General features: G+C 33.6%; 1 protein-coding gene across 1 annotated transcript; it reads left to right on the top strand.

The window, feature by feature from the left end:
• Positions 1 to 747: 747 nt before the first annotated feature.
• On the top strand, positions 748 to 9,724 carry arl5c (ADP-ribosylation factor-like 5C). Its single transcript, XM_056450371.1, has 6 exons — positions 748 to 1,089; positions 5,531 to 5,591; positions 5,697 to 5,844; positions 5,962 to 6,045; positions 7,299 to 7,450; positions 9,146 to 9,724. Exons 1-6 carry the CDS (start codon positions 1,044 to 1,046, stop codon positions 9,192 to 9,194), a joined length of 540 nt encoding a protein of 179 aa, XP_056306346.1. The 5' UTR covers positions 748 to 1,043; the 3' UTR covers positions 9,195 to 9,724.
• Positions 9,725 to 10,665: the final 941 nt, after the last annotated feature.

Raw genomic sequence — 10,665 nt, 5'->3', positions numbered from 1 at the left:
TTAATGAGCCAATTAAAAAACAGATTTTCAGCAACACTTGTTTCTCTTTAATATTCCACAAAACAAAACAAAAATGAACAGAAATTGTTCATTTAATGTGAACTATCCCTCAAAGCTGATACCGATTCATTTATTACACACTGTAAAAGAATTACATGATCAATTAATCATGACAACATGTGTTTTTAGGTAATTGTAACTTATTAATCTAAGTTAATCATTTTCTAACTAGATTTTATAAGTTACACAAGCTGTTTTAAGTTGGTTTAACATAATATAAGTTAAAACGACTCATGAGATTAATTTGATTCAGCTTAAAAATGTAAGGCGACCAGTATTTTTAACAGTGCAGTCCACAATATTGAATTGTTATGTAATATTTTTAATATATTGATTGGTAATGCTGTGTTTCTTCTATATCGAACCTGAAAGAAAATGTCGAGTAAGATTATTGATTGATTGGAGTTTTGCAAGTCAGAAAAACACGACGTGACATTGAGGAAACTAGTTTATTTACGTGGTTGATCTACAGAGTACTGGGAATTCCACTCGCTCTTTTACTTTCGGGTTGGAGCGCCTTTACAATCTCTCTAAATTCCACTGTAAAGCGGAAATGAAAGCACAAGAGCGGCCGCCCAGCTCCGAAAACGGACAAAAGGAATTGTTCGAAAACTCTCGTCATCGTCGTGGGTGTCCAATGAGGGATGCCGTTTTGTGCAACGCGTGACGCGAGCCCTGCGTCATTACTCATCGTTTAACCATGCAAACGCCCACGGAAAACACGACGAAATTTCGTATTCGGACGCGATATTTTATGTATCAGACACAAGCCGAGTTAACAGCAGACAGACACTCAGGGAACGAGTGCAGTGAAGAGGACTTAACACAACAGAACAGCGGAATACTGTCGCTCGTGGGTCATTGTTTTTAACCGGACTGTGAAAGTATCTACAGTCTGCTGTAATTAAATAATTAAGGATCCAGAAGACTATTAAAAGCTGCTGTGATCGATTGGCAATATTTTAAATTCACAGCGTCCAGAAATGGGACTCCTGTTCGCCAAACTGATGACTGTGTTCGGAGACAGAGGTAAGAGATAAATAATATCAAAACATGTTACTTTTGATATTCCAGGTAACATTTATTATGATGTTTAAGTTAAAGTGTTATAACTTTAGTGAAGATGTAGCTGTTAACTTTTTTAAGTCACAACAAAAGGACGTTCGCTAACATTGTGTTCTCCTTACGAGAAACTAAACAGGCTGTAACGTTTCTCCTCAGGACTTGTGTCCTACTGTTGTTAACGTATTCATTTATAACATGTTAGGAATATAAACATTTATTATGATGTTAAAGTGACCCTTGTTATAACTTTAGCTAAGATGTGTTACTTATTTCAGCCACAAACAAAATAACAACATTGTGTTCTCCTTACTGAGAAACTAAGCAGTTTGTAACGTTTCTCCTCAGGACTTTGTGTCCTACTATTGTTAATGTGTTAATTTATTAATATGTTGGGCATTGAAACATTTATTATGATGTTAAAGTGCCCCAATGTTATAACTTTAGCTAAGATGTGTTACTTATTTCAGCCACAAACAAAATAAGAATGTTGTGTCCTGCTTACTGAGAAACTAAACTGTTTGTAACGTTTCTCCTCAGGACTTTGTGTCCTACTATTGTTATTCATTATTAATACATTAAGAATAGAAACATTTATTATGATATTAAAGTGCCTCTTGTTATAACTTTAGCTGAGATATATTAGAGCAATTCTATGCAAATGTCAAAGATGCCATGAAAACAAATTAAGTTTTCACCAAAATATGGAAACCGTTTCTGTTTTTTTGTGTAAGTATTTATTTTACAGTACCTTAGAAACACTTAAACATGACTTTGTTAATGTTTTCAAACGATATTATTTGATTTACCAAGTCACACAAGTGGCAATTTCACATCTGTCACGACACTTTTTCCTCATAAATGCAAAAATATAAAATTAAATAAAATCAATCCTTTTTGTTCTATAGTGAGCCAACTCTTATCCTTTTGATTATCAATCTTTATTTTGGGTTGTGCAATTTAATTCACAGAATTTCTACAAAGTATGTTGTAGACTGTAAACTCACAGACTTTTTTTGGTCACATCCATAACGCATGTTCATTTTCCTCATTTAAAGTCCAAAACATGTTTACAGATTGATATTTTTCTGATCTGATAAATCTGTGGTCCGTTATTCTGGAAAATATAAACAGAGGTTTCAATATAATGTTAAAATGTACTTTCTATGTGAATTTATGTTTTACATTTTTACTGCAAATGTCACATCCATAACGCTGGAATTGCTCATTACTTGTTTTCAGCCACAAACAAGAGAAATTGAGGTAAAGTTGTTTTATGTCCACATATTCACATTTTCTCCTTAATAATATATTTTCACAAAGTATTCTGCACAAGTTTTAAATATGGAAATTAAATTAGCAGCTAATGACTATCAACGCACAACATTGTTCACAGTCAAATAAATAGTGCTAATGTTGTTTTGAAATCACACTTGAATAGGATTTGAGACTGAATATTCAAAGTACTATGGTAAACAATATAGGGAGCGTGTCACAAGCTGTCACTGAACCAATGTGTGAATATAAAACCAAGTTTACCTCAATACAAGAGAACAATAACATTGAGTCCTGGTGACTGAGAAACTAAACAGTTTGTGACGTTATTCCACAGGACTTGTGTCCTACTGTTGTTAATGGATTACTTTAGTAATATGTTAGGTATTGAAACATTTACTATGATGTTAAAGTGCCCCTTGTTATAACTTTAGCTGAGATATATTGCTTATTTCAGCCACAAACAAAAGAACAATAACATGTCCTGAGAAACTAAACAGGTTGGAAAGTTACTTTTCAGGATCTTGTGTCCTACTATTGTATCATAACAAAGGTGTCTATTTCTAATTATTAATAAATTTATACGTTAGGAATATAAACATTTATTATGATGTTAAAGTGCTCCTTGTTATAACTTTAGCTAAGATGTGTTACATATTTCAGTCACAAACTAAGAGAACAACATTATGTGCTGCTTATTGAGAAACTAAACTGTAAAGAGTGTTGCGGAAAGTTACTTCAGAAAGTAATACGTTACAGTATTGAGTTACTCCCTAAAAACTAAGTAGTTGCATTACTTGGTTACTTTTTATGGAAAGTAATGCATTACGATACTTTTGAGTTACTTTTTCTGACCTGGCTGAGGCTTGATCTCTTTCAGAAGTTGTTTCATTTTTAATAGAGGAGTTTTGCAATTAACAACACACTATAACCTTCATTTATCTGTAAAAAACAAAACATAAATAATATTTTAGGATAATTTTATCTGGGAACTTCCTGACCCCAGACCTGAACATGCTGTACATACAGATTGTTGAAAGTTTAAAGCAATGTGTTTGCTACTTTTGCACTATTTGTCTCAAGTAAAATCACTGTCCGTTGAGAAAATCCTCCATCAAAATAGTGAACACATTCTCTCATTGACTGTGTGATTCGTGACTACTTTAATTTTAATTCAGCAGTTTATTTTTAAAAGCGAATTAATTAAGCTAAAAAATAACTCGCGTTACATTTTCAAAAAAGTAACTCAAATATTATTAATTAATTTTAAAAGTTATGTGATACTTAACTCATTACTTAGAAAAGTAATATTATTATGTAACTCGTGTTACTTGTAATGTAACTGTAATGTTACTCCACAAGACTTTGTGTTTTACTATTCTTAGCGTGTTAATAGTTATAATGTTTTCCAATAAAAGTCCATTTTTAACACTGATTTGTTAATTAAATGTTTCGCATTTTTATATTTCATGGAGGTTTAAATGTCAAAAAGCTGTAACATTGCCTGTTGCTAATAGCCACAAAATCCTCGCCCATTTATTAAATATTTATTACAGTTTTGAAGCGTTTACTTGCTCTTTACCCTGAGTGGAATAGTTAAATGACAGTTTTGCTATCATTTACTCATTCTCCAAACCTGCTTGAGATTCTTTCCTCATGTTGAACTCAAAGGAAGAAATACTAAACGTGCACATTTATGTTCCTACTATGTTCTCTACGTTGTTCAGAATATCTTGTTTTGTGTTCAACAGAAGCAAACAAATTCATAAAAGATTCAAAACCACTTGAGCACAAGTAAACTATGAGGAAATGTTCAGTTTCTGGTGTGAACAGTTACATAATAGACACATGTTCACTTAAAGTCACACTAGGAAAATCAGTTCTGTAAGCTGATTGCATTTTTTTTGTTCAATAAATATACAGATCACATTTTTAATGTTCAATGTTTATAAATTCAATTCAATTCACCTTTATTTGTATAGCGCTTATACAATGTAGATTGTGTCAAAGCAGCTTCACATAAAAGGTCACAGTAAATAGGAACAGTGTAGTTCAGTTTGTAGTGTTTAAGTTCAGTTCAGTTGAGCTCAATTCAGTGTGGTTTAATAATCACTACTGAGAGTCCAAATACTGAAGAGCAAATCCAACGATGCACAGCTCTACAGATCCTGAACCATGCAAGCCAGTGGCGACAGCGGAGAGGGAAAAAAAACTTCACTAAAGGCGGAAGTGAAGAAAAAAAACCTCTCAGTCTCAGTGGCGGAATTAAATTATAGCGTGATGCCTATAGTCGCTTAACCCGTATGAAATATGAAGGCAACACTTAGTTTTTGGTGGTCTTTTGACTATTATTAACTTAGACCTATACTATATATACTTACTTGTATACTTTTAACAAGCAGGCATTAAAGTTAATATCTTAATAATTATTAACACTTTTAATTTTGATGTTCCCTCATCAAATTAACTAAGCATCACCCAAGTTTACTCTCATCTGTTAAAGCTGTTAGATAAGATGTAGTACACTCAAAGAAAAGAAAAGACTTTTGCTGCTTGTTCAAACTAGGCATTTACAATGAGTTTAAAACAACACAATTTTTTGGGGGGGAGGATAACTTATATGTTTTTTGTTTAATCCACTTAAATTTATAACAGTTTGTGTTGGGACAGCATGAAGGAATTGTGTGGAACTGAGTGTACTAGCCAAATGACTTCTAGTCATCAGAATGACCAAAGTTAAAGCAAAAAAAACAGAGTAACCACAAGTGATAGTGTCAAACTGTGAAAGATTACGCAAGCCTTAAATGTGAAAAGCGCCTTTAAATCACATCAAGAGCGTGTCACTGAGAAATCCATGTTGATGCAGGATGTTCTGTTCAGTCTGCACACACACACTCACGTCAGATAAGATTGTACACGTTCAAAGATCACAAGTTCTGCTTGCCTGTCGTTATTCTACACCAATCTGCCCAAGTTTTTCTAAACTTTGCTTAACCCAGACTGATACAGATCGCTGAACACTGAGTTCTCAGAAGTGTGTTTCATAGATTTCATTTTTTAGAACATTCTTATATACAGTAGGTCTGATCAAACAAAGTCAGATTAAAATGTGTGTTTGTGCTCCTCTTTTCAGAACACAAAGTGATTATTGTGGGTTTGGACAACGCTGGAAAGACCACCATCCTCTACCAGTTGTAAGTGTGTTTTTTCTTGGAAGTATAAACAGAAGAAGCACTGATACTGACAGTGTGTGTTGTTACAATGACGTTATTGAACCATACATGCCTTGTTCTCTCCAGTTTAACGAAAGAAGCCGTACAAACGACTCCCACAATTGGAAGCAACGTAGAGGAAATCGCCATAAAGAAGACCCGTTTTCTTGTCTGGGATATTGGAGGACAGGAGAGTCTCAGAACTACCTGGAACTCATATTACACGAATACAGAGGTGTGTATGTGTGTGTACCTGCATGATGTGCTGCTGTCATAAATCTCTAATGGTTGTTGTTGTGTGTTGTTCCTGGAATGCACTTTTATCAAATGTATGATCTGAATCCTCCAACAGATTGTCATCCTGGTGGTTGACAGCACTGATCGAGAACGCCTGACTGTAACTAAAGAGGAGCTTCATCGCATGCTGGCACACGAGGTTTGTTTGGTTTGCATTCACCTGCTTTATGATGCGCTTGTTATGAATGTTTCATGATGGGCATCTTGTGTACTTTGCGGATTATTTTAGTAGGTAGCCGTTAAAGCTTTTGTTTTTAGTTTGATTTAAATTTTGGATTAAATTATAATTTTTTGTTTAAAAATGTCTTTAAGTAGTAATTAAGTTTTATTTTAGTTAAACTAAATGAAAGTTAGAAATATTTCCAACTAGCTTTTACGTTTTGATAAAAGACGTTAAAAAAAAACAGAAGATTTTGTATATTATTATTATTATTATTATTATTATTATTATTATTATTATTAGATATTTTTTAATTTTAAGTAACAAAAGTTGAAGAAAAAAGTAAGTTTTCATTTAAAATGATAGTTTTAAGATCTTAGTTTAAGTTTTAGTTAACTATTAAAACCCTGATGTTGGTGTTTAAAATCAAGGTCTGTTTTCTGTAAACCTACTTGTCTTTATTAAATATATATAATATTCTATTTGTTTACCATTTTGTGTTTGACTGTGAAGACCTTAATACAGAGCTATTTTTGATTATATATAAAAATAAATATTTTGAATGAGCTTTTTGTTTAATATATATTATTATTATATATTTTTATTAAATAATATATATATATATATATATATTTTGAATTTTAAATGTATATAAAATATAATATTATATTTGATTAATTTCTTGCAGTTGCCCAAGCTTAATAGACAGATTAATGTTAGTTTTTAATTAACAAAATGTTAAAATAATTTTAAAATTCATTAGGTTAAAATTAATTAGATAAATTTTTGTAATTATATCTTCATTAACCCTGATTTAAAATAATATGTCTGTATTTAAAGGAAAAAAATTAAAGATTCATTTAAGCAAAGAGCTACAGTAGTCTCTTTGCTTATAAATGATTAACATACCCAAAAATGTAAAAAGATAAATAAAATAATAAGTATAAAAAAATAAAGCATTCCCACATGTTTTGTTTCTAAATCAACACATAACACCGATATGCAAAACGATTACTCAAAGAGCAATATGTACTTATATGTTCACTGAAAATATTTTACCATATAATGATTATGAAAGTCCCTATTCTATTTAAGTATTAAAGGTACAAACAAATGATTAAATCAGGGTTGGGTTAGACCAGCCCAAAAGAAACCAGCCCTTGTCCTAATTGTTTTCAGCATAATTAAAAAAAATTGTTACACTAACTTTTTAATCTCATCTCTCCCCACAGGATCTCCAGAACGCATCAGTGCTGGTTTTGGCAAATAAACAGGACATGGAGGACAGCATGACTGCAGCAGAAATCTCTCAGAGTCTGACCCTCAGTTCACTCACCGCTCGATCCTGGCATGTGCAGGCCTGCTGTGCGCTCACCGGAGAAGGGTAAGAGTGCTTTATACGAGTGCACGTTTATCAGATTACATCAAATAGATTTGCATTGAGGGCTCCTAAACTTTGCAATAGTTTGCCAGAGGATATTACAGCTGAATGTGTGTCTGTTTTTTATTGTCCATTGAAAACCTACACCTATAGACACTTTTAATATTTTGTGCTATCTTTTATGTATCTTGGGTTAGATTTTTAAAAAATATATGTTTCTCTTTTATTGACATTTTGTCCACTAACTTTTTGGGATCTAAAACCAACAATTTGATCATACGTTAATAACAAATGGCAAAGAGAACAGGATCTTCATACAAATAACAAACCTTGCAGAAAATCCTTCCATTGCTCTATTTGTAAAAGTAATTTCACCATGAAGAGTGTCAATCCAAATACAGTTTAGAGTTTTTAGAAAAAATAAATTGTAAAACCTTAAAATAATCTGTCTTTAGTATACATTTTCTCGGCACGGTTTATTTATATAGCACCTTTCACAGACAAAGTCACAAAGTGCTTTACAATAAAAGAAATCTGGAAAACAGGTAAAAGAACACATATCAATTAAAAAAACATGTTTAAAACAAGTTTCCCAGTGTTGGGTTGTGGCTGGAACATCCGCTGTGTAAAACAAATTCTGGATAAGTTGGCGGTTCATTCCGCTGTGGTGATCTCTGATTAATAAAGGCACTAAGCCAAAAAGAAAATGAATGAATGAGTATTAAAACAAGTTAAAAATCAAAGTATAGAAACACCAATGTAAAACCAGCTCGCCATACTGTTCATTAAAAGGTTGACCAAAAAGATGTGTCTTTAAATGCTTTATAAAAAGCCCAGCTGATCCCAGAGCTCTCAGTGCTCGAGTGAGAGAGTTCCAGAGCCTGGGGCCACAACTCAGAAGGCCCGGTCACCTTTAGTTTTAAGACGTGTTCTGGGAATGGCTAAAATGTCTTTGCCAGAAGACCTCACAGACTGGCTACATGAGTGACTATGTAAAAGATCTTGAATATAGAGGGGTGCCTGACCATGCAGAGCTTCATATGTAATTACCAGAATCTTAAAATTTACTCTAAAACTAATACAAATTTAAGTGAACATAAAACAATTAGGTTGTCCCAAAACAAACTCAAAGAATTGTTATTTCAGCTCATTGTAAAAAAAGTAGTTTGAACAAAGAGCGTGATTGTTTCAGTGTATACTTGTTGATCTTTCCCTGTTTGTTTGTTATGGTTTGCTCTGCTTAATATTAGACTAATTTAAGTTACTATAAGGGGAGAAGAAAAGGTGAAAGTAAGGATGAGGAGCAACACATTTTTTTTACAGTAGTTTTATGTTTACTCTGCAAGAGTGTCTAGTAAACATTTGACATTTGAACAAAACTCGACTCGATTATTTGCCAGAGTGATTCTGAAGATTACTGATACTCCACTATGTGTCACCTTCCCATTGTTTTTCTATGTAAACATGCACTTGATGGACGTGTGTGATTGTCACGCTTCCATCACGCATCAAGTTACACGCAGTATTGCAAGCGCTTTTATTAAAAATCTTTCCTAAAAGTCACGTCTCACATTTTTAGATGCAAATACGCATTCTGTGTGAATGACCCCTTGCTTAGTTACTTGCTAAAATATTTCCAATCCTTAATATGAGCCATTTATATAATCTTTAACCCCCTGTTTCTCTCTCCCTTCACAGTTTACCAGCCAGTCTAGACTGGATGCGCTCTCGTGTCGTGGCGAATTAGTCCATCGGCAACGCTTTCTTCAACCTCTGTTAAACGAGACATCAGGCCTACTTTGACTTTTATTAATTCTTCTCCCAGTGAAATGGAGTAATCTGGAGGAACAAACAAACTCTGGAGAACTGGATAGACTCTCTGCGTGTGTGAGAGAATGTGTATGTGTGTATACACGTTTGTGTTGGTACATTATGTGACTCCGTTCTAGAGGTCCACATGTTTACATTAGACTGACGCCTGAAATGATCGTGTGAAATGATCATGATGTGTTGGTGCCACTGTATTGGCTGTGCTGACAACCAGGAGTCGTTGTCTGCAGAGAGCCTCGAGAGGCTTCGTGATGAGCCCACTAAGCTATTGAACAAACATTACTTGAAGTATTTAAAATGAACTGATGATTTGTGTGTGTTGCGCATGCTGTATGGAGCCTAGTGTTCAAGTATTTTATTTTTGAAAGTAGACCAGATATTTATATGTTTTCTTATATAAATTTTGTACAAAAAGAATTTGTACAAATAAAAAAAAATGTACTGAAATATGTGCCTTTTGATTTTGAAAAAGAATTTGAGGAAAAACCCTGGGTTCACATTCAACGCTGCAAAAAATGCTTTTCTTATTGTGTTATTTCTACTTCAAATATCTTAAAATTCTTAAATTAAGAAGCATTTTTAGACAAATATTTAGTTTTCAGTCAAAATTAAGTGAGTTTAGCCTTAAAACCAGCAAAATAGTCTGCCACTGGGATAAGCAATCAGTGTTTTAGGTTTAAAACAATATTACTTTACCTGCACCATTGGCAGATTGTTTTGCTTGCTTTACAGAAATTTTGACTCATTGCTGAAAACAACACAGTATTTTACTGTGAAAAATATTGTTCTTAAAGAATTTATACACTACTTGACAAAAGTCTTGTCGTCAATCCCAGTTGTAAGAGCAACAAATAATATCTTGACTTCTACTGTAGTTGATCATTTGGAAAAGTGGTAGAAGGTCGATTTTTCTGATGAATCATCTGTTGAACTGCATGCCAACCATCACAAATATTGTAGAAGACCTATTGGAACCCGCATGGACCTAAGATTCCCACAGAAATCAGTCAAGTTTGGTGAAGGAAAAATCATGGTTTAGGGTTACATTCAGTATGGGGTGTGCGAGAGATCTGCAGAGTGGATAGCAACATCAACAGCCTGAGGTATCAAGACATATGTGCTGCCCATTACATTACAATCCACAGGACACCAAGTTCTTCAGCAGGATAGCGCTCCTACTCATACTCCTCCACATCAAAGTTCCTGAAAACAAAGAAGGTCAAGGTGCTCCAGGATTGGCCAGCCCAGTCACCAGACATGAACATTATTGAGCATGAATGGGGTAAGATAAAGGAGGAGTCATTGAAGATGAACTTAAAGAATCTTGATGAACTCTGGGAGTCCTGCAGGAACGCTTTCTTTGCCATTCCAGATGACTTTATTAATAA

This window comes from Danio aesculapii, chromosome 3, assembly GCF_903798145.1.
Source record: "Danio aesculapii chromosome 3, fDanAes4.1, whole genome shotgun sequence".
Taxonomy (NCBI): Eukaryota; Metazoa; Chordata; class Actinopteri; order Cypriniformes; family Danionidae; genus Danio; species Danio aesculapii.
The sequence above is the reverse complement of the archived record's forward strand: the minus strand, read 5'-3'. Positions and strand labels throughout refer to the sequence as shown.